This window comes from Otolemur garnettii, unplaced genomic scaffold, assembly GCF_000181295.1.
Source record: "Otolemur garnettii isolate 467f Iridium unplaced genomic scaffold, OtoGar3 scaffold00161, whole genome shotgun sequence".
Classification (NCBI taxonomy): Eukaryota; Metazoa; Chordata; class Mammalia; order Primates; family Galagidae; genus Otolemur; species Otolemur garnettii.
Genome location: NW_003852556.1, coordinates 2,989,615 through 3,012,199, shown reverse-complemented (window position 1 = coordinate 3,012,199; position 22,585 = coordinate 2,989,615). Strand labels below are relative to the sequence as shown.

The window sequence follows — 22,585 nt, the reverse complement described above, 5'->3', positions numbered from 1 at the left end:
GTGAGACTCACACACGTACACACACATATGTACAGATAAGAATAATTCTGTAGCCAGAACAAGCTCCTTTCTAAGAAAGCACCAGCCGTCAGTCACTCACAGGCATGCCCTGGAATCCTGGGTCTCCCTTGGGCCCTGACACACCAGGGGCTCCTGGCCAGCCGGGTTGTCCTTTTTCACCTTTCAGTCCGTCCAGCCCAGGGAGTCCTGGGGGGCCCATGGGTCCCGGAAGCCCTAAGGGGAGAGACGAGAGTCACACGTTTGGGCTGGGGGCTGATGCTCTGTGCAAGTGTCACGGCTGCCACCAGCCGCCCCTGAGAAAGAGACCAGGCAAGTCCTGGAAGGCAGGAAAGATGTTCACACGAATGCCAGCACTGCCCTGTCAGAATGCTTGGGTTGGGGGTGCCCCGGCTACCACCCTGGAGTCCTGGCCTCGGCAGGGTGTGCCAGACAGTCGTGCCAGCAAGACCAACGGCAGGTGGCACAGACATCGGGGCCTCTCCTCTAACTTCCTTTCCTGCATCTCCCCAACTGCTTAAATTCCTTGACAGAAAGAACACATGGAAATCTTTTACCCAATGGAGGCCAAAACAGAGATTCAAGCAGTAATAAATATTGTAAGCTTCTATGGAAAAAGTCCAACTGAGAATTTAATTGTTCCCTTATTTCCTGCATGCTGATTCTGCCCCAGGCCCCAGAGCTGATACCTGTCAAGGCACGCTTACCTGGCAGGCCGGGCTGGCCCTGGGGTCCTCGGTCTCCTTTGGGCCCCTCCACGGGGTGTCCTGGAGCTCCAGGCAGTCCTGTCTGTCCTTGTGGCCCCGGAGGACCCATGAATCCTTGTTCTCCTTTGGGTCCAGGAATTCCTGGGGTCCCAGCTAATCCTGGGAAACCCACCTCACCCTTTGATCCTAAATGAGAAAAGCAGTTTGAGACAGTGGGTTATAGACAGAGGCTCAGTGCACTGACAGGCAGCCATGGGTGGGGGGCTCCTTGTCCTCCAGTATCCTCAGAGGGGCTTCCAGAAGAGCCCAGGGACAACTGGAGCAGATGCCCTGCTCCCACATACTGGGCTCCCACCACAGCCCAGCCTCGGATGCTGGGAATCCGCCCATCACTCTTCACACTCTAGAAGAAGTGGTCTGTGGTCACAGCACTGGAACACGTGCTTAGCCACTGCATCGCTGAAGCTAAGGGCTGGTTCCGTCCACAGGTGAGTGGACACTGTGTTACATCCACACACTGGGGCTCAGGTCAGCAGCGAGAGGAATGAACCATCAGGACTCTGGCAACACGGAGGGCTCCAACTCAAGTGTGGCACGTTCCGAGGCCACATGGCAGACTTTTGGGGTTATGGGTGTGCCCACCACGTTGAAGGTGGGGCTATCCTCATGGGTGCACACACAGGGCAAAGCTTATCACACTGTACACTTTAAATATGTGTGCTATCTTGTCTGCCAAGGATACTTCAATAGAGCTGTTTTTAAAAATAAGGAAAATAAGAGCTTGTAGTAGAAAAACCTCCATGTTTAGCCTTAAACATAGTACCCAAGACGTGCCAATAAAAATAATGAAATGCTGGGGTTACTTCAAGGTTATTAAGAAAATGTAAAAAGGGGCGGCACCTGTGGCTCAAAAGGGTAGGGCACCAGCCCCATATGCTGGAGGTGGGGCTCAGCCCCCACAAAAAAAAAAAATGTAAAAAGAAGATAACACAGGGTCAAGTCCTGCTCAGTCACAGAGCTTCTCCACTGCCTTCACAAGGCAGTGAATTGGAACACAAGGTGTGGAGTACAGTTTTCCCGGGGCGGAAGGATGTGTCAACTGGACTGGACAGGACTGGACAGCTAGGTAAGGAAAGGCTAGGCAGGGAACAGGCATGTCCCAGCTCCCGTCCAGCAGGCCCCAAGGGACCCCTGAGTAGGAGCCTCTGCAGAGGGGCTGTGTGGCTAGGGAAGAGAGGGGCCCAGCCTGTACCATCCCACCCTTTGAGAGCCAGTGTGCCCAGTGCAGGTGGACGTCACACAGGGAAGGCTCTGGGCTGGCTTTGGGAGAGCGTGGGTCCGGGATAGCAGAGCCACCATGTGCCCTGCTTCATCTGAGCTCAGGCCTGCTGAGCTCTCTCCCAATCCTCAGTGAGGACCCCAGATCACTCAGGACCCCTCAGCCTTGTCCAAAGTGTGCGTGCCCTCCACAGCTGGGGCCACCCGCACCGTTCCTTCCAACAGGGTGTGTGTGGCTCATCTCTCACACTTCAGGCCTCTGCCTTTTCTTTCTCATTGAATGCTGAGGTCTCTGAGGGAGAAGCCTGTGCCACGACCCCCCCGCCCCACCCCTCAAGGGTGGTCGCTCTGCCGTGAGCTCTTCAGGGCTGCTGCGGGCGTCTGAGCCACGGCCCGTGTGGCATCCTATCCTGCCTTCACGTAAATACAGTTCGTTTTAGAAAATAACAATTTTGATATTCTAGTTACATTCTAAGCCCCCAAATGATGAGGGTTCCCATTCCACTGGATCTTATAAAACTGGTCCAAATAAAAGAATTTCTGAGGTGAGTACAGGGCACACTATCTCAACCACCACGGAGACGGAGTGACCAGGCGTCGCTGGTGGGACACCCCTCTGGACTCCGAATCTATCCTCCACATCCCTGCTGCCTCTCTAAGGGGATGGATGGGTGATGCCTGCAGAGCACAGTCTGGTGTGTGGCAGCGGCCAGCAGAAAGGGACAGCACCCTGGGCAGGGGTTACCTTTGTCTCCTTTGGTCCCTGGAAATCCCGGGAATCCTCTTCCTGGCACACCTGTGAGGTGAGGGCAAAAGGCCACATTTCTGTTAAACCACCAGTGGCCGCAACTCTGAGCTAACACCAAACACCTACCATGCGTGTGGACAATAGTTAATAGCACCTTAAGGATAAACGAAACTCCTCAGTGTTGTCAGGTAAGATGAGCTTCCCTGGAAATCTGTAACTTGGTACCTCTCCCTAAGCCCCCTCAGCTGAGAACCTCTAGGGCACTTGGCAGGAAGGGCCGGTGGGGTGAGTGCTCACTCCTGCGGGCTGTCTAGGGACACCCCAGTGGCCACCTCACATCACTGTCTGGCTGATCACTATTCTTACAGCAGGTGAGGGCTGGGGCGCAGGGCGTACCTGGTTCACCCTTCTCTCCCGCCGACCCTGGGATTCCGTCACTGCCGGGCTCCCCTTTCTGGCCAGCTGGGCCGGTGGAGCCAGGCTGCCCGGGAAGACCTGGAAGAGAAAGGCCGTATCAGCCACGTGCAGAGCCTCCCCCACACCCTGGTGTCCACATAAAAATGGTCATCCTTTAAGGGAGCTGTTCCCTCCTGGCATCCCTGAGGTTAGTATTAAAATCCTTTCTCAAAGGACCCTTCATGCTGTCAGCATCACCCTTGAACCCTTAGCCCGGAAGGCTGGTAAGAAGGGAGAGCAGATACCTCCCAGCCACCACAGCCAGAGACAGTTTGGAGTCCTGGCCCTGGTTCCTAACTGGTGACAAGACCTCAAAAAGGCCCCGTAAGTCCCTCAGACTTAATCTTCCTCTCCATCTGCTGCGTGGAGGGGCAGAGAAGTGGCCTCCAGTCGGCCCTCCAGCAGTGTCCCGGGGTCTGAGTCCCCTCTGCGTGGGCCACTCCCTGGGTCTCTGGAGTCCTGTCCCTGGTAGCTCCTGTCCACCTGCCCAGCAGGGCCTCACCTGCTTCTCCTTTGATACCAGGAATGCCGTCCAGTCCCGGGAGGCCTTTGTCTCCCTTTTCTCCAGGCAGCCCAGGGCTTCCTAAAGAAAAAGCAAGATACCAGCTCACCTGTAAGTTGGGAGTCTGTCTTCTCTGAGCCTCGTGTTTAGGAGGCGTTGGCCCACCTACCTGGATAGCCGACGCTCCCTGGAGACCCCTTGGAGCCTGGAGACCCCGGCATCCCTGGGATCCCAATGCTTCCCTTTTCTCCCTTCTCTCCAGGGCTTCCTGGGAAACCTACCAGCCCCTGGTCTCCCTGTGAGTAAAGGTAAAGCGTGTTAATTTCAAATCTGTCTCTGGACATTTTGGGGCAATGAACATTCCTCTGCACCACCCACTTCTCACCCAAGGATCCGAGTCCACCTCTGAAAACAGAGGAGACACTTCACACGAAGCTGCCAACTGTCCTGTTTCCACTCGCCATCCCTCTCACCTGCTGTCCCCTCTGCTTCCCACCAGGGTAGCTGCCCCACCCTGGCCTCCTACTGAGTCTCTAGTTCTCCCTAGAGAGGGGCATGAGTAGTGACTAGAAGGGGGAGAAGAGGCAGTTTCTAATACACTGGGGGCGGCTCAGCGCCCGTCGCTCAGTGGTTAGGGTGCCGGCCACATACACTGGGGCTGGGGGATTCAAACCTGGACCAGGCCTGTTCAACAACAATGACAACTGCAACAACAAAAACAAAAATAGCTGGGCATTGTGGTGGGCATCTGTAGTCCCAGCTACTTGACAGGCTGAGGCAAGAGAATTACTTAAGATCAAGAGTTTGAGGTTGCTGTGAGCTGTGACACCACAGGACTCTACCGAGGGCAACATAGTGAGACTCTTATCTCAAAAAACAACAACAAAAAAATACTCTGGGGGTGTCACTGTAGCCTATGACTTCCTAGATGTGCAGAGACAACAGCTAAACATTCCTCAGGACACCGAGAGGGGCGGAGGGAACATTTCCACGAAGGGTGCTGGTTACCTTGGGCCCAGGCAGCCCAGGAATGCCGATGCCAGGTGGGCCTGCCTGCCCTTTCTCTCCCTTTGAGCCTTTCTCTCCAGGTAGTCCAGGGAGCCCCTGCTGGCCTGGGATGCCGGGCACACCTTTTTCTCCAGGCGTTCCTGTAAGTGCAGACCACAGCTAGAACAAGGGACTAGCCAGAGCTAGTATGAAAAATGACAAAGCACCTTGACAAGAATGAGGTGACAGAACTTGGGTCTCTTCCTTTATCAGCCTGAAAACCATCCAGCCAGATGTCAGCCACCCTGGTCACAGCAGGGCCACCCTAGGAAAATTCCTCCCATCCTCTAAAGACCACCATTTTACCAAGAGAGAGGAGAAGTACATGAGCCTCTTAGAATGTGTACCCTCTCGGCAGTATACGCGTATATGACATGGCCCTTCAGTTCTCTATTACATGATCCACTCTCACTAACCCAGTCACTCGCAGGGCACAGGGACAGCCGCACAGTGGACACGCCCTTGGCTCGTGACATGTGTTGGGAGCCAAGCTTACTTGTAAGGTGGCGTGACCTGCGTGCTAGAGGATGACACTTCAGGTGACAGAAGCACCTGCAGAAACCTAGGAGAGGACAGGGGGACAGACTTCCTCTCCTGACTCCCCTTTCTGGGCAAGTTCTGAGAAGTGTCGCCACCTAGACCTTCTCCCACGTCCTTCTCTCTACAGTGGCTGTCACTGCAGTAGACCCAATTGGCAAAGCACTAAGGCCGACAGGGGCAGAGGGGTCCAGAGGTTTCTTCTGAACTAGGACAACGGGCTCCAGAGGCAGGAGCTTCTGTAGCTGACAGAACTGGACGGACAGCCAGATGCCTAGGACACACTAGCTGAGTGGGCAGCCATTTGGACATTGTCAGAAGTTGTTGTGCCCAGCCCGTGTTTTGTTTTATTAAACAGCCAGCCACTTGTCTGTACTCAGGAGTGAGCAACTCCACGTGTGTCAAAGACACAGCTTCCCAGGTCACATACATCCCAGAGGGACGGGATCTCATCTGCAGACATGCCCCAAGTACCCCACGCGCACACATTAGTAGACACTTTTGGATGTGCATTACCTGGCAGGCCCATTCCACCAACAGACCCTTTGGGTCCAGGAAGTCCGGGAGCACCTGGGGTTCCACTTATGCCTGGGTCACCCTTAGGTCCTACAATAAGAGAGAGAACAGTCCAGCAGGCTGCCGCCTAAGGGAAGGGTGCTGGGAGACGCCTGGGCTCATGCTCCTGCCATGCCGGGAACCCAAGTGCCACAGCGTACCTGGATGTCCGGGCTGCCCCACCTGCCCGTCCTTTCCGGGCACTCCTGGGGTACCAGGGTCTCCCCGAGATCCTTTTTCACCAACTGGTCCAATTTGTCCTAGAGATCACAGAACAAAGCAATGATGACCCACATCTGTGGCCGCTGGAAAAGCAAGTGACCACAGGAACCGGGGTGGGAGGACCAGCTCTGCCTCCCCAGCTTGCCTTTCTCTCCTTGGTCGCCCTTCTGTCCCTTCATGCTGCCCATGTCCACCTTGTCCATAGACCCAGGCTTGCCGGGGAGACCGACGTCCCCCTTGTCACCTTTGAAGCCAGGGTCTCCCCTGGGTCCCGAGGAACCTGGGAAGCCGGGGTCCCCTGCAGAGGAGAGAGAAGGCAGCAGTGAGGCTAGGCAGCAGCTGAGCACTTGTGCTGGCTGGGAGGGTGGCTGGGAAGAAGGCGGACAGAGCGAGTGACTCGCCCCAAAATGCTACTAAATTCTGAGCATCTGAATTACACAAAAAATCTGAGCCCAAGTCAACGAACAATCAAGCCATTTTCTAAATTTCATCCCTTGCTAGGAATGCTAATGTATTAAAACTTGGCTTACTGGCTTAGATGATTTGCATTTCTTCACCTTCCTAAAGATCTTTATCACCCCGTTCATTTTGCCTCCAACTTCTACACAATAACAGAGCGAATTTTCCTGTTCTACTGCATAGATGACTTTTTCTTTTTTTTTTGAGATGGGGTCTTGTTTCGTCACCCTGGGTAGAGTGGTGTTGTGTCAGTCTCACAGCAACCTCAAACTCTTGGACTCAAGAGATCCTTCTGCCTCAGCCTCCCCAGTAGCTGGGACTATAGGCTCTACCACAATGCCCAGCTAGGTTTTCTACTTTTAGTAGAGATGAGGTCTCACTCTTATTGGGACTGGTCTCAAACTTCTGACCTCAACAAGTGACTACTTTTTTACTTTGCACTCAAAGTCAAATTTCTCTTTGAAAAAATTACTATGGACCAATTTCAAATGATAAGAAAAGAAATGAAAATTAGGAATTGTAAAGCCACCCCATTTGCTAATTTGATCCTAAGGACTGGCCTCTGTGCCCTAGTGCAACTGAAGGGTCCACCATTTCTCAGACAGCATCTCGGCTGTGCCCAGAACAGAAGCCCTACATTTCTTTCTGAGTCCACCAGGCACTGTGCACCTTGGACACCTGCTGGATAGGAGGTGCCCCTCTCCCCCTGGACACCCGCTGGACAAGAGGTGCACCTCTCCCAGCTCCCACTTGATCTTCTTTCATCACCTCTTGAAATGGAACATAATTTTGAGAATTTCCCAAGCGGTGCAGAAGAGAGACACAGATTCTCACCTTTTTCACCCGGTAATCCTGGAGAACCCAGTGGTCCTGGAGAGCCTGGTTGCCCGGGGGTCCCCATGACGCCCATCTCTCCCTTAGAACCTGTGGCCAGAGGGGAGGACCACAAAAAGAATGAGACACAGCCTATTTCCTCATCATCAAATGATCCAGAAGTTTGAAAAACATTTACCTGGAAACCCAGGGATTCCAGGTGTCCCCTGCTGTCCAGGGAGGCCAGGGAGCCCTGACTGTCCTGTTAAGCCAGGAAGTCCTTGGGCACCTTTATCTCCCTTAGGGCCTGGCATGTCCAGTCCAGGAAATCCGGGGAAACCCTTCTCTCCTTTTATTCCAGGAGGGCCTGAGGTTGGGTGAAATGCAAATAATTTTCAGCAGAATTTGACAACTCATTTTTCCTATACCATTTTTCATTGATTGTTTTACCGTATCCTCCCATCACCACACGAGATTATTACTGTTAAAGTCAATGGTACCTTCTAGACACGGAAACACTTAGCTTAAATTGTCTATAACTTATTAAGCCTCCCATGAAAAGATAATGTTAAACGTCATTTTGAATAAAATTTTAGAAGTTACTGAATATACAACAACGGGAATATCTGTTTGGCACATAAACCAACCCCAGTGGGAGGAAAGCGCAGAAATCTCTGACTACATTTAAGCAAAACAGCAAACCTAATTTTACAAACTAGAATTTACTTCTCTTCCCTTTAACTTCACAAATCACGCAAATCTCCCCTCATGCAGACTCCTGCAACACCTCCCACGCCATCGTGAGCATGCTTTCGAGGAGGGGTAATTCTAGAAGAATGTCACTTCACCTGATGCCCCAGGGGGTCCCTGTCCTCCAGGGGGGCCCCTAACTCCAGGGGGGCCCACTCCTGGAGCTCCTGGAGATCCTGCAGGGCCCGGCAATCCAGGAGGTCCGTGGTCACCTGGAGGGGGAAAAACTGGGTGTCAATTAAAGTAACAGACGCGATCCGCTTACACGACAGGACCCATGAGCTCCAGCCTAGGATTTTCACATTCACTCCACAAACGTGCTCTGAACACACCTAGCAGGCGCTCTGGGAATGCAAAAATAAACACAGCCAGCCTTGAAGAGTCTAGATCGACAGACTCTGTAAGGAGTACCTCTGATCCCCTGAAGCCCAGGGGGCCCGAGTGCTCCTTGTTCTCCGGGAACGCCTGGTGCTCCGATGTTACCCTTCTCCCCAGGTGTGCCCGGAATGCCAGGAAGTCCTGGCAAGCCTTTGAGTCCTGGGAGACCAATTCCAGGCTCCCCCTGAAAATCCACAAAGCACAGAGAAGCAAATTAACCAAAAAAGTTAACACAGTCGCCCCTCCAAGGCTGACCCCCTCCTTCAGTTGACCTAATTCAGAGTGGACATGCTCCACACATACATATCAGTACAGTCGGCCCAGTTCCTTCTGGTGACCACCTCCACATATTGACCAATCCACTACAGCCCCCTGGTCATCAACTAGCAGAGTGTTATTATCAAGCCAATGGCATGAGTGGAGACTAAACAGATACTGCCAACGCATTTAATAGATACACCCTTTTCAAAAGCTGGAGAACCCTCCTCACACCTGTCCTTTTGATCTCATCCATGCCCTAAAGATGGGTAATTTTTATTGTTTCATTTCACAGTGGAGGAAAACCAAGCCTTCCACCAGGGCCCCGGACCTGAGCTTGTCCCCTCAGCTTTGCTGCTTGTGCCTGTGATGAAAGCTGACCCCACATAACCAACAAGATGCCAGTGAGGACCCGTGAGCAGTTAACTGAAAGCTTCCTAAGAGGTGGAAAGTTCTGTACTATTTGTATATATGAAGGTTTCCAACTGAACTCATAAAACCACCCCACCAGTCCAGTGCGCCCACAAGCACTGGGAATAAAGGAAGGACTTTGTGGACCAACGGCACTCTGGGGCGGCCTTGGTTCAGTGACCGCACTGGTGTCATCAGAAGCACAAGCAGGTGGACATGACATCACAGTCTCCACCCTGCAGGTGACACTCCCAGGTTAGGGTGGATAGACACTGGGGTGTCGGTAAGTCCTCTACATGTCCCAGTAGAAAATTTGCAAAAAGAAAGAAACACATCCGAAGGATTCTTGGGAAAGCACAGTATTTTAAATCACGAACCAAATCCTGACTCTAGTTCTAGCTGCATTCACTAATTCCCGAGCCTTGTGTGCTTAAGGTAATCCATGCGCCACCAGTGGCTACATTTTCAAATCAAATGTAGATTACAAAGTGAAGTTGGCGCATGTTATGTGAAGACAGATTTCCAGAGCCCTCTCTCCAGGCTCTGGCAGGCAGAGGAGGCACTGTGGTGCCAGATCTTTCCCTGGGAGGAGCTCCCAGGACCAGAGGCCTCTCCTGACAGAGAGGGAGCCACCCACCTGCTCCTGTCCTTGAAAAGTTCATCTATCACCCTGGGCCCTTTCTCCCCCTTAGCACTAATACCTCCCAGCAATTTCACTTCCATTCCTTATAACCAGATCAGGAAAGGATGGGGCAGGGAGGCTGCAGCTTCAAGGCTGTGGCCCTCCAGATCCCCAACTGCAGTCCCTCCACTGAATCCAAACTTCACAGAACTGAAATCTGGACCAGTGACAAGGCCACACTCAAGGATCCAGCAGGCCCCACACCACTAATTTAACGGCCACTCATACTTGCTGAGCAGAATTTCAAGTATAGGCAAGTTGGCAGAAGAATATTTGGGGGCAAAGAGACCCCTAACGTCACACTAGCCCCAGGTCCTCAAGGTGGGGCTCCTCTGCCCCCAGGTGACATCTCCCATCATCTGGAGTATTTTTAGTTGCCATAGGAAGGGCAGGCTGCTCTCTTGATGTGTCACAGATAGAGGCCACAATGCCACTGCAAAGTCCTACCAGGCACAGGTGACTCCACAGAAGAGAGTTTTGCACCTAGAATGCCCACATGCCAAGGCTGAGGACCGTGCACTCTAAGAAGCCCCCCGCAACCTGGCTGGCTATGGTTTCTTTATGACAGAGGCTTTCCATAGCTTTCCTCTGTTGCTCCCTGTGAGAAACGTATTTTGTGATGAGATGCAGCACACATAAGTGCCAGGGCAGCTCATCAAGTTTCCTGAGACCGAAACAAATGTCTCCCCCCGAAACATTCACTGCCATGTACCGTGCACGCTGGGACTTTCTACTCTGTGCCACTGCCTGGAACACAAAGCATGCCGGTCAGCATATCTGTGAGATTAATAGCCCACATCTAAAGTGTCCAATTAATAAACAAGAAGGAGGGGGAGACAGCAATCCAGGGAATGTCTGCACCCACCTTCTGGCCCTGCAAACCCGGGCTTCCAGGTAAGCCATTAAATCCAGGGCGACCTGGGCTCCCAGGAGGTCCCACATCTCCAGGTATGCCATCAACACCTGTTTGGAAGAGTCAAGACAATGGTCCCAGTTATAACACCACTCCCCACTCCCCTGCCCTAATTTGAGACGGTCAGCAAAGAAGCCCTTTGTGAGTGGCTCTGAGTATCCAGGTGAACCCACCCACCCTTCACCTGCCCCCTCTTCTCTCTCAGGACGATTCCCTCCTGCCCTTCTGTTCTGCTCTCACCAAGCTTTCCTTTCCTGCCCTGATCCCCAGTAGGAACAATGTCGGCATTTGCAGGCTGAGAAGGGCACTCTGGACTCCCCACTCAGGGTGTGGCCCCAGGGACCATAGCATCACTGTCCCCTGGTGAAAAATGCAGGCTCCACAAATCTGCTAAGTCCTGCTTTTTAACAAGATCCCAAGAGATCTGTGGACATGGTCAAGTTAGAGGAACACTTCAGACCACTGGCTCTCAACCAGGCTGCACCCACACTGGGGTCACCTAGAACATCTGACAATGGTCTGGCCCTGCTCCCAGAGGCTCTGATGGGCTTTGATTCATTTATTTTTAGAGATTGGGCTCACTATCTTTCCCCAGGCTGGCCTCAAACTTCTGGGCTCAATAAATCTTCCCACCTCAGTCTCTGAGCAGCTGAAACCACAGGTATGAGTCACTGGGCCCTGCCCTGACCAGCTTTTTAGCAGATACTCACATGGTGCTGATGGGCAGTGAAGTTGGCAACCACCGGTTTAGACCCTCTACGTGTGACACTCAGGTCTCCCCCACATTAGACCACTCAGAAGCTAATGGAGGTGAGGCCTGACTTGCACATGCTGAATGCAGCAGAGATGGGGTCTGGCGGGGGAGCACCTAGCCTCTCACCAACACCATGTCACCAAGCAACTCATGTGGTAGGAGCCATGGGCTTGGCAAGGAAGGCCTCCATGATAGAAGTGGCAGGACACTCCTGTGGGATGTGGCGGGTCCCGGGGCATTGGTCCCTCTTGAGCACAGAGGGTCTGCTGCCCCTGAGCCAGGCAGAAGTGGCCTCATGTGTGTGGGCATCACCCAGCTCTTGGAGAAAGAGCTGCTGTCTCCAGTTCTCCAATCACGAGTCTACACTAGAGTGTGACACAGAGCTCTAGACACAGGCCTGGGATCCTGGGGACTTGTGGACAAGGGCGTGTCGTATGAGGACAAACTTCCTTACACAACACGCCTCTGTGTGTGCTCACAGCACCTTCTTAGCCCTGGAGCCAAGGTCTGTTATGATTAAGTCTCTTAACCCAGGTCCACCCGAAAAACAAGGAGACCTGAGCAATGGGCAGAGAGAGAAGCAAAGCCACCCTCTTTACTTTGGGTTTTCAGAGGGAAATGATGGTCCTGAAAGGCCAATGCCCTGTGGGGACCCCAGCCAGGGTCTTTCCCCAGGAGCACAGCCCCAACCCTCTGACTCCTACACCCAGGCTGGCCCACATGCACGCTGTTCATTTTCACGTTTGGTGAGAGCAGACCCTTCCCCTTCAAGGGTGGCCTTTACGCAGTGTGCCACTGCGCCAGGCAGTCCCCAGTCTGAGCGTCCTGTTCTTCCTAATTACATCTCTCCTCAAGGCACATGTCACATTAAGTGACTGAAATCCCTGTGCTCGAAACCCAGAAACTGCGTGGACGCTTTTAAAAGCCCCAGTCACTGACAAAGCAGGGTCGCCGACGCATGTGCGGTTTTTATTGTATGCTACCTCCTCTGTCCCCACTGACTCGTGGGTTGTTATTATTACACAGTAGCCTCCTCTCTGTCCCCAGGGCTTCATGGGAAGACACGAGGGGTGGGGCTTAGGCTACAGGTTTACCTTTGGGGCCAGGGGGCCCTGGAAATCCGATGCCCGGCTGGCCTACAGAGCCCTTCTCTCCTGGGAGGCCTGGCCTTCCTGGAGTTCCAGGAAAGCCTCGGTCACCTGTTGTGAGAAAGACCAAGGGTCAGCATGAGAAAAATGTGAGGAAGCTCCTGCTGTGCCTGGACCAGCTGGAATTCTCACAGTACCTTGAGGCCCTTGGAATCCTGGAGACCCCGGGAGTCCTGATGCTCCAGGAGGCCCCGGTAGGGGAACGACTTTTCCTGCTTCACCCTTAGGACCTGGAGAGGAAGAGCAAAGACATTGAGCCTGCAGCTGCTGTGAGCACCCAGAGAACCCACTGTCTGCACATCCATTTCTTCCCTCTGCTTTTCTAGAATCTTCCAGAGAGCCACTCTTCTCCCCAAAATGTATGCTCCAAATGATTGAGATGTTTGTTTGACACAGAATTCCTTAAGGGTCAGCATCAGAGTCATGAAAAGCCTGAAAAATCTGCAATACAAAACAGGCCACCTTGGGTGGTGTCTCAATGAGCCCATCTGGAGCAGTCAGAACAGTCCTACTGCTCTCTCTGGATTTGTCCCTGGAACACTAAGTTGCTCTGAGGCTGACCAAAATCATCGTCACTTGGCAGTAAGTCAACAAATAACATGATATCTGTTACCAGCGACAGTGCAGCTGACTGTGCTCCCAGCAGCAACTCAGGGAACCACCCCACTGCTCCCTAGCCAGGCCTTGCAGGCCCCGCTGCCCAGGCACTACACCTGGGACAGCCACTGGGTGTCAGGCCAGGGAGAGCCACTGGGGGTCAGGTCAGGGAGAGCCACTGGGGGTCAGGTCAGGGAGAGCCCTGGGGGTCAGCCCTGGTATCAGGCCTGGGAGAGCCACTGGGGGTTAGTCCTGGGAGAGTCACTAGGGGTCAGGCCAGGGAGAGCCACTGGGTGTCAGGTCTGGGAGAGTCACTAGGGGTCAAGTCTGGGAGAGCCACTGGGAGTCAGTCCCGGGAGAGCCCTGGGGGTCAGTCCTGGGAGAGCCATGGGTGGTGGGAAGGGGTCAGGCCTGGGAGAGCCGAGGGGAGGGGGGCGTGGTCAGGCCTGGGAGAGCCACTGGGTGTCAGGCTTTAGCTGTTAAGACAGGACCATGGGTCACCTCCAAGAACATGTGCCCTGAGTCTTCGAACATGCCCTACGGGAATTGCAGAGAGTAGGACCTCCCAGAGCCTCAGCACACTCTTCATGTACAGACTATGGGAAACCCACTAAGTAGGCCTAGAAACATCTGCCACCAGCCTCTCCCTGGGAATAGGCTTTGATGGCCACTGAAACCACACACAGCCTGGCAGATCAGAGGTTGGCTTTCCAGTCTCCAAGCTGACTGGGCCTGGGGCAAGGAGCCCTCCATTCCATGGATGCGGTCAGCCCACCTCTGCAGTCCTCCTGCAGGCCCCTATTGCCCTCGCGCTGTGAGGACATATCTGTGCATGCCCTATTTGGTTTTTTAATGGTAGTTTCTGGCCAAAAAGAAAGTCTAACTCCTTTCTATAGCTCGGAGGACCTCCAGATGCCATGCACATTGGTCAGGTATGTGTGGAGTGTTGAACCGTGTCCCTTGCCCAGTGTCACCCTGCTGTGACAGGGTCAGACAGGACATGTCTGGCACCCCTGTTAAACAAAGAGCAATTGTCAGCGGGGCCATTTAGTCATGATGTAGTCCATGACTAAACCCAGCTCAGAATGAGGGTAGCAGCGACGCCTGAGAACACCGCACTTGCACCTCCACTGAAGACCGGCTGGTGCTTCCTATGCTGGAGGCTCACCGCCTTACACTTTGTCTTACTAAGAAAATAACAGTCTCACGGTGGGATAGGAACCAGCTCCAGCCGACCTGGAGGAGCAGCACAGTTGTCGGGGTGTGATGTAATCGCACCAGGGCCTTTCTCCTTGGGTGTTCTGTCTACCAGCTACTGAGTTACTAAGTTTTTCAAAGTTTACACATCTTTAGTCACCCTCAGTCTTTTCATTTACTTTCACAGCTTTTTAAAAATGTCCTAGGAAGACACCTTAATCCTTCCTCCCCATACCAGCCATTCTCACTCCAGGCTTTTCTAGAGAACTGGGGTGTCTACTAGGAATCATAGTCAAGTAGTCAACTATCAAGCACCTAGTGTGTGCAAGGCCCAGGGCCACAGCCTTTTCCGCTCTGGCCCTGATAACATGGGAGTTGTGAGGAAACCTCTGGGCACACAGCGGGAGGGCAGGGACCAACCTGTCCGCCATCTCTTGTCAGCAGTCAGCATCGTGTTGGCTCAAAAACCACTCGAAAAACAGCCAGCAGCTGACTGTAACCAACATGGAATTAAACTGCCATCGTGACACAGCTTCTGTGTGTCAGTGGGGAGGCAGAGGGCGCATTGCCTGGGACACACAGAAGCCAAGATGGGCAGCTCATCCGGGAAAAACAGAAAGACCAAGAGGAAGAAACGGCCTTAGTCTGCTGTCACTTGTGTGCAAAGGCTGACTTGGCTGGCACATGCTGCCTGCTTATTTATAAGGAAAGTCGTCCACCACTTCGAGTGGTTTGGGCACAGTGCCTGCATATTACTTGGCCTATCTGGGGGTGGGGAGCCTGTGGCCTTCTGATTTCAAGACTGCTATTGTTTAAGCACCAAAGGAGGTGAGGAAAGCTTCATCTGCCTCTGCCGCACCCCTTGTAATATAAGGATTTGTTCTGTAAAACGTGGAATCAGTCAAAAAAACGTAGATGGCCACATCTAAGGCTGCAGGTTCCCCACCCCCACATGGCCCCTGCTTCATGGTAGAAAGAGGGCGAGCACGCACCCCGGCCTGTTTGCACCCCAGATCCGCCCACCCCTGGAGTTTCCCCGGAGGTGCACAGGCCTTACCTGGCAGGCCTGGGGACCCAGGGCTCCCAGGAAAGCCCGCCTGTCCTTTGTCACCAATGGGGCCAATAGGACCAAACCCTGGAGGCCCAGGGGGGCCGATGTCACCACGACTGCCGGGAAATCCCACTCCTCCTGGGGGGCCACGTTCTCCTTTCAATCCTACGGACCCCTGACGGGAAGAGGGAGAAGGTTATCAGCAGACACAGCGGCACTCCCCCGTCCCTGTCACATTCCTCTGCCATCATAGTAAATGAATCCCAGAGCTTACCCGCTCACCTGAGCAAGCCTCCCCTCCCGGGAAGGTCACCTCAGTTAATAAGTGACACCAGCATTCTTTCCCCTCAGCTGGGCAAACATTCTCCCTCCCTTGACCTACTCAGGGAGCTATGTAAGATAGTAAGAGGTTTCTATCTGGAATCTTCTTTTAAACAGTAACACAAACACCCCTAAGTTTCGATTTCACCTCCTGCACAAGGTGGAAAGATAGGAACTGGTGTCTGCATTGCTTCCCCAAACACAGCTGAAGAGCCCAGCCTGCTATCATCTGTGCACCTCCACACCGTCCAGCCCAGGTTCACAGACCTGAGTTGCTCCATGAACCATGAAACAAGTTCATTGTGTCCATCCGCATCCAAATAAAAATGCACAGTTTATTCTTTGCATACTCAACATTTGTAAAATTCAAGTTCAAAGTCTGGAAATGAACATACCGGGGAGCCTTTGGGACCAGGAAGACCTGGATGGCCGTCTCTTCCAGGATTCCCGGCTCTCCCTGGCATGCCGGGCTGGCCTGGAAAACCGGGGTCTCCTTTGTCCCCTTTGAGCCGCATGTCAAAATAAATCTCTCCAGGCTCTCCTTTGGCTCCAGGCTGGCCCATCAGCCCTGGTGCACCTGGTGGGCCCTGCAAGAACAAAGTGTTATGATACCACAGGACACAGCCATCCCAAGGCGCAAGTGATAGCAGCACAGGCAATGAGGCCCTCAAGGAGCCGCCTTCTTAAAAATGGTCACATCATCACATCTCAGCATTCCTCTCCTAGGAACAAGCTAGTAAGTCTGTGACAAAGCCCTGATGGGCTACATTTCTTACATTTTTCTGAAAACCCTCATCTTTATTAGACATTCCAAATAGAGGCCAGGGCAAGCCAGGGGGTGCTGGCATGGCCTTGGGCATTCAGCTCTTAGAATGGCCTCAGGTGACTCTTTCTTTCCCTGACCACTGTCATCAGTTACGGATCGGGCCAGCACCTGTCAGAAGGTGCTGATGGTGACAACAGAGATGGCTTCAGCGTGCAGGTGGCAGTGGGAGCAGAGGACGGTGAGGACACCCATAGTCCTGCAAGTCTGGCCATCACTGACACGGGACAGCTTTCCTTTTATGCTCAGGCCCCAAGTTTCAGAAGAGAAAGAACTTCCAGGGCACCAGCGAGAGAAGACAGCGGGAAGGGAGCACAGGCCACTCTAAGAACAGCTATTTTGGGAGCCAGAAGAGCTGAGTGGACCCTCCCCAGAGACACAGGCTGGGCTGTGTTTCAGTTCCTGGAAAGTGAAATCTGCCAGGCAACTCCCGCCCAGCAGACGTTTCTCCTGTGGCATCCTGAGAGCCCGAGATCACAGAGAAAACAGAAAGGGTTCAAATCCCTGCTTCTGTGTCCCATTCTCTAGGGTCTGGGAAAGGCATCTTCAGACTCCCTGCTGACTGGACAGAATCTAAACTCTACTACAACTCCTTTGATCTGAATTCCTTTCCATAAACTCCTCCCAAAGGCTCTTAGATACATGTGAATCACATGAGTGTACAAGTAATACAGACTTATCAAGGGAGGAGCCGGACAGCAAGGAGACTCCAGCATTCGTATAATCGTTAGGTTCTAAAGGCAGCTACCTTTAGAAGGTAGAATCTAAAGGTTCTAATCTAAAGGTTCGTAGAATCGTTAGATTCTAAAGGTAGCTGTGCATTTGGTGCCCGCTACCCCGTATGCGTCATCTCTGATCTGTATTATGCCTGCAAGGAAAACACCAAAACCAGAACTCAGCAGAGAGAGAAGTGAACACTCCACAAGTTAGAGGTGCTGGGGCTGGGTACCATGTCTGCATTTCTGCTGCAAAGCCTGTGCTTTATGGCCACACCCACTGGTGCTACTTAGACTTCGGTTCTATCTAATAAAACCTGCCCTCTACAAGAGCAGAGAGGCTGGCCCTGCTCTAAGTCAGACGAGGGGCAGGTTTGGATCTAACCTACATGGGACTGACTTATTCTCGTGCCCACATTGCTTTCTAAGAGCTGAAAGAATGCAGGCTGAAGACGGGAGCAGATGCCCTCCCTAAGCTGACTATGATACACTGATTCCCGGAAACACAGCCAGCACCAGTCAGCAGGCTTCCAGCAGTCTGGCGAGAGTCAAGGCGACTCTCTGCACTGCTCAATATTAGTTAGAAATTTAAATGAGATAACACAGAATCCAGTCCTTTGGTCTCACTAATCACATTTCAAGGGCTTAATAGCCATCTCGGGCCAGTGGCTGCCAGATGGAGCATCACGGGAGAATGTTCTCCTGCACAGCCACAGCTGGCCTGAGCTGGCCTGTGCTGGCCTGCACTAGAATGTCCCTTAACCCGAGACACTACACTTGGTCTACTCAAGAAAGGTGGAAGACCCAAGAATGGCAACAAATTATTTCCGCAAGCCACCTGCCAGAGATTTTAGCGGAGAGTTACAGAGAATCCAGTACTTTGTTGAAAGGCACTGTGGTACTTTTAAACACTTTATCTTGAGTTGATACTGGCTTCTCAGCATCCTTGACGCTCCTCCAGGAAGCCCCTCCTGTCTGCACGGTTCACCGTCCAGTAAGTGTGCAGTTCTCATTCTGGAAACTTCCCTGCTTCATGACCAAGTGTTGCAAAGATGTCTGCAACCAAGAAGACCCTGGAGGACGTGTCTGCTGAACTGGCAACATTCACCAATAAAAACACATCCTATGAAAAATTATAACCAGCATGTATTCTTCTCAACCTAAAAGCACACGCTATTCTGTGGTGATTATTCACGGCCTAAAAACATGAAGCTAAAATACTACACCCTTTGGGTGAGAAAGTGTGAGTCTTTATTTTGCCATCATTCTACTGAAGGGAGAAATCTAGATTTTTTAAAACAGTGAAATCTTCTTACACATAGGTATTTTGAAAATTCCCATCACCTGGTCCAAGATCTTTCATTTTAAATCTCAAACACACCAACATGAAACTTTTCAGTTAAAAAAATACCAGCTTCTTAGCTTTCCTAGTTTGTTTTAAAAGAAGCCATTAAATACAAGAGAAGAAAAGCAATACTAATATTGGCAGACACTATTTTACCACGCGCGACGGGTCTGTGTTTGAAGCTGTCAGTCTGCGGCACCATTCCTCACATGGTTTCCTCGCCACAGAACTTCTTGACCCTAAATGGTTCGAGGGTGTTTTGATTCACATCCCTTAAGATAAATGCTAAGGAAGCAAATACTGCCTCGAAAATGTAGCCCTGCCGTTGTGAAGTGGAGAAGGTCACTCCTGTGCCATCCGTTTCTCAGTGGGGAGCGGGGAGGGTGGGTTTCCCTACTCCTCCTAGCAACCCGGAACCTCGAAACTGGCTCCGACTGACTTAGGCTTCTCACCTCCCTCGGGGTCAGCCTTATGCAATGTCATCCTTTCCCAAAACCAAAAACACTCAGCTTTCAAAAGGAGATGTCACAGAAACTCAGTCTCAGTCACCACTTCTTAACTTCAGCCGGCTCCCTTCTGGGCTCTGCGGGCTCTCAGGCGCCTCTTTTAGCCTCCAGCCAAATTCAAAATCAGAGAACCTCATTTTTGAGCTGGTTAAATCATAGAATTATGACATAGCTTCAAATAAAAGAACAATGGCGACCTTGTCATTCAATTATTTACCCATGACCCCAGGTCTAGAGCCTCGGCCCACCCCGCGGGAAGGGAGGCAGAGAGAGCTGAGTTTTGCTCCAAGTCTTACTTCTCCTTATTGTGACTTCTCAGGGTCCTTCTCACTCTCTCATTTTTCCCCTTTTCCCATTTTTATTAGATTTAAGGTGTGGGTGTCCAGATTGAGTTCCTGCCAGATTGGGGCAGGAAGTCCACCAGGAAAGCCAGGGAGATAAAGGCAGTGGGCAGAGGTCAGTTAAAAGCCTCTTTTCTGCTTCCTCAAAGTCTTTGATCCCAACTACAGTCAGCGCTTCCCAGTTATTTGAACTCCTAATTTATTTAGAAAGATTTTAAACAATTGCAGCTTGCAGCCCAGCTCCCCAGACACCAGGGAAGCTCTGGGAAGCAGAAGTGCAGATAGAACTTCAAAAGGAGAAAACTCCTGCTGAATTCCAGCTGCTACGTTCCTGTTTCCACACACTCCTACCCCGGCTCTCCTTCATGGACGCCTCCAGGAATGTCTTAAAAATTTTTAAAAATTAGGAAGACTTACACCTTGGGTTTTCCCCTTTGCCAGAAGCTCAGGGGCTTTTTACTCCTTCTGTATTCCTTTCTGTCTAATAAAATCCTATCTTCCCACTGGAAAAAAAATTTTAAAAGTTTGAAGAACTACATCAGAAAAGGATCATGCTAACGATTTGACTTTCACTTTCTGATAAAAAGAAAAAAGAAGAAAAGGCAATAGAAGGAATTGTGAGGACTTACAAGAAGCTTAGAAGAACCAAGAAACAAAACCACAAGAGGAACGTGCCGCAGACCCATCGCGCGTGATGGAACAGTGTCCACCAATAGTTAGTGTCTTTCTTCCCTTCTATTTAATGGCTTCTTTTAAAACAAACTAGGAAATCTAAGAAGCTGGTATTTTTTTTAACGGAAAAGTTTCACGTTGGTGTGTTTGAGATTTAAAATGAAAGATCTCATACGATGGACAGGGTGATGGGAATTTTCCAAATCCCTATCTGTAAGAAGAATGAAAATGTATTTCACATCCCTGGAAGGAAATGGGTCAGTTTCCCTTGATTTGCCCCTAGAAACCGTTTGTGGTGAATCTACTTGCTAACAGGTTTTGTATGACCTGGGGCAATGCTACCAGCAACAGTAATGCAGACAGCTTGCCTCTGCATGGAGGTGACTCTTGTGACAACTTTTGTTTCAAAAAATCCCGGAGGCCCTGCAGAAAGACACTCTCTGCTCCAGCTGCACCTGAACACAGGTGAGTAACCATGTTCTCACTCTGCGAGAAGAACAGCAGCCGGGCGTCGGAGTCTGGGTTTAACAGCCTTGCCTGTTCTTGGGGGAAAAGGGTCACACGTAGTCAACCTAGGCTGCTCGACACAGTTAAGCTTGACCAGCTCCTAAGGAAGATGGGAGCCGTATTTGCAAGTGCAAAAATGTACTACTCTGTTGATTTGGGTTTTGCGTGTGTGTATGTGTGTGGCAACTTCCGCTGTGAACGCAGGCAGAGCTACTTACAGGCAGTCCTCCAAGACCATCCCTGCCAGGTGAACCTCTGTCGCCCTTGGCCCCTGGCTGTCCCGGGAAACCTTTTATAAGAGACAGGGAAGAACAGCAGCGCAGCATTCATGAGACACTTCTTCAAAACCTTTCTCATTCTTTCAAGATTCAAGAGCACAAAAGCCTCTATGTGAAGTGAACGAATGTTTAAAATTTGGAGTCTGAATGTACAAGTGGCCCTGAGGCAGGCCTGCTGCCTCTCCCCATCTACAACCAGCCCCACCACCCCTGCACCACTTTAAAGAAAAATTTAAATTCTGGTAACTTCTTTTGAGATAACTGAGTTTGTTATCTCAGTTAGCTGCATGTACTATCATGCTGTTATCTAGCCTCCTGTTAGGAAATCTTTACAGTCCCCAAATTCATAGGCCACCTGATAATTTAGAACAATGTGGACAAATCCTGCAAGTATGGCTTAAAATTCTTCTTCTTATGTTCTCGTTGTGTACAGAAGTCAGGTCTGGGTGAGTAAGCGCTATCTCCCTCTGAAGGTGCTGACTCACTGAAGATAATTCTGACCTGCCCTTTCACGTTTGGGGGCTTACCTATTTCTCCTGGGGGTCCCTGTGCCCCAGGGGGACCACGGAGTCCTGTGGTGTCGCAGATGAGGCAACTATCTCCTTTCTGACCTGAAGAGGGGAGAGAGGGGGGCTTGTATGTGGGCAGAGGTCTGCCTGCAGGGTGCTGAGGGACGGCAGGGGCAGGCCTGCCCTCGGGAGTTTTCGACTCAAACACGCCTTCCCAGGGTGCCTCGGGACCATGCTCCCTCTGCTAATGGGGGGAACGGCCATCACATGTGTGTCCCCCTCCTGGTCAATGAAGGAACCCATGCCTTCAGCACCGTCGCATGTGACCACTGGGGCCTAGTTTACTGTCCTTCTAGCAAAAGGACAGGGCCTGCCTCACTAAAGGTGGCCCAGAAATTCAGCTTTGCTGGTCAGTCTGAAAATAGTCAATCACTGTCCTCTGCCTCTAATTCTAAAGCTTCCTGCCCTTTTCTCTTCCATGCCACAGCTTTTACTGAGCCGTATGGAGAGCCCGTGGACTTCACTGGTTGATGGACGGTCAACGTGAAAAAGGCAGGAACAAATATCCCCGAAATCAGGACAGAAGGGCAAGGGACCGCAGTGCTGAAGGCCAGGGACACGCCCTTCCCCGGGAGCCCCCTGTTGTGCCTTAGACATCACTGTGTCTTACACCTTAAAACACCTGGTTTCCAGGCACAAACTGGGCACAGCAGAGAGCAAAATGTGCTCATGGAGAAGCCCCCAGCAGGGAGCAGATGGGTTCCTCTTGTCCTCCTCCCGATTATTAACAGACACATAAATATTGCAATATCTATTGTTTCGCCCAGTCTGAGACAGGACTGTTGATGTGGTGACAATACACCTGTCCCCAAAATGGCTGAAGACATCAGTCTGGATTCTAGGGTTGGCGTTACAGCAAATACTTGGGAACAGCGAAAATGAAACGGAGAACCAAGGGCAAAGTTGGTTAATCCCTCAGCAGCACATTTGCTCACACTGATCACAGAGTCGCCTGACGGAGAGTGAGCACCCACACACAGATCTAGGACTGGCTCTGACTGAGGGGTGTGCAATCTCTGATAATCC

The 22,585-nt window shown here is 51.7% G+C and overlaps 1 protein-coding gene across 2 annotated transcripts in view; it reads right to left on the bottom strand.

Moving 5' to 3' along the window:
* COL4A1 (collagen type IV alpha 1 chain) overlaps positions 1–22,585 on the bottom strand; it is a 148,261-nt gene that overhangs the window by 17,535 nt on the left and 108,141 nt on the right. For both annotated transcript variants that reach the window (XM_003799995.3, XM_023519173.1), the window contains 21 exons: positions 21,518–21,601; positions 20,931–21,001; positions 16,198–16,389; positions 15,488–15,656; positions 12,774–12,866; positions 12,583–12,687; positions 10,687–10,784; positions 8,504–8,654; positions 8,191–8,304; positions 7,542–7,709; positions 7,364–7,453; positions 6,216–6,368; positions 6,010–6,108; positions 5,810–5,899; positions 4,718–4,857; positions 3,879–4,005; positions 3,710–3,790; positions 3,148–3,246; positions 2,749–2,799; positions 726–911; positions 101–234 (listed from right to left, as the gene is read on the bottom strand). In XM_003799995.3, coding sequence (XP_003800043.1) covers positions 101–234; positions 726–911; positions 2,749–2,799; positions 3,148–3,246; positions 3,710–3,790; positions 3,879–4,005; positions 4,718–4,857; positions 5,810–5,899; positions 6,010–6,108; positions 6,216–6,368; positions 7,364–7,453; positions 7,542–7,709; positions 8,191–8,304; positions 8,504–8,654; positions 10,687–10,784; positions 12,583–12,687; positions 12,774–12,866; positions 15,488–15,656; positions 16,198–16,389; positions 20,931–21,001; positions 21,518–21,601 — 2,495 coding nt within the window. The remainder of the gene's footprint in view (positions 1–100; positions 235–725; positions 912–2,748; positions 2,800–3,147; positions 3,247–3,709; positions 3,791–3,878; positions 4,006–4,717; positions 4,858–5,809; positions 5,900–6,009; positions 6,109–6,215; positions 6,369–7,363; positions 7,454–7,541; positions 7,710–8,190; positions 8,305–8,503; positions 8,655–10,686; positions 10,785–12,582; positions 12,688–12,773; positions 12,867–15,487; positions 15,657–16,197; positions 16,390–20,930; positions 21,002–21,517; positions 21,602–22,585) is intronic.